Genomic DNA, 353 nt, shown 5'->3' with positions numbered 1-353 from the left:
CGCGGAAGGCTTCTCCGTCCCCGGCGGGGGGGAGGGAAGGGGCTCCCGCCCTCAGCGCCCGGCCACCGGGGCCGCCGCGGCGCACCTGGCCCGGCCGCCCTTACCTTGTTGAGGTGAGGGTCGCGGAGCACGTCGTAGCCCCTCTTCATGGTGGCCTGCAGGGGCCGGCCGGCGTCCCGGCTCCCGGCTGCCTTCCCTGCTTGCATGGCGAGGAGAGGCGAGGCTCACTGCCGTCAGGTCGCTGCGGGAGCGGAGGCGAAGCGGCGGCTCCTCCTGCTGAGGTGACCGCCCGGCGGGGTGGGATGATCCTACCGGGAGGGAGGGGGCAGAGCCGCGGCAAGGCGCCGCCGCCG

At 76.2% G+C, this 353-nt stretch overlaps 1 protein-coding gene across 1 annotated transcript in view; it reads right to left on the bottom strand.

Annotated features, from left to right (window-relative positions):
• ME1 (malic enzyme 1, NADP(+)-dependent, cytosolic) overlaps nt 1–233 on the bottom strand; it is a 180,651-nt gene extending 180,418 nt beyond the window's left edge. Inside the window, exon 1 of the mRNA XM_010565742.1 lies at nt 105–233. Within this exon, the coding sequence (XP_010564044.1) occupies nt 105–206 (102 nt within the window). The 5' untranslated portion in view covers nt 207–233. The remainder of the gene's footprint in view (nt 1–104) is intronic.
• Nucleotides 234–353: the final 120 nt, after the last annotated feature.

Source organism: Haliaeetus leucocephalus, unplaced genomic scaffold (genome assembly GCF_000737465.1).
Source record: "Haliaeetus leucocephalus isolate CR32 unplaced genomic scaffold, Haliaeetus_leucocephalus-4.0 Scaffold195, whole genome shotgun sequence".
Lineage (NCBI taxonomy): Eukaryota > Metazoa > Chordata > Aves > Accipitriformes > Accipitridae > Haliaeetus > Haliaeetus leucocephalus.
The sequence above is the reverse complement of the archived record's forward strand: the minus strand, read 5'-3'. Positions and strand labels throughout refer to the sequence as shown.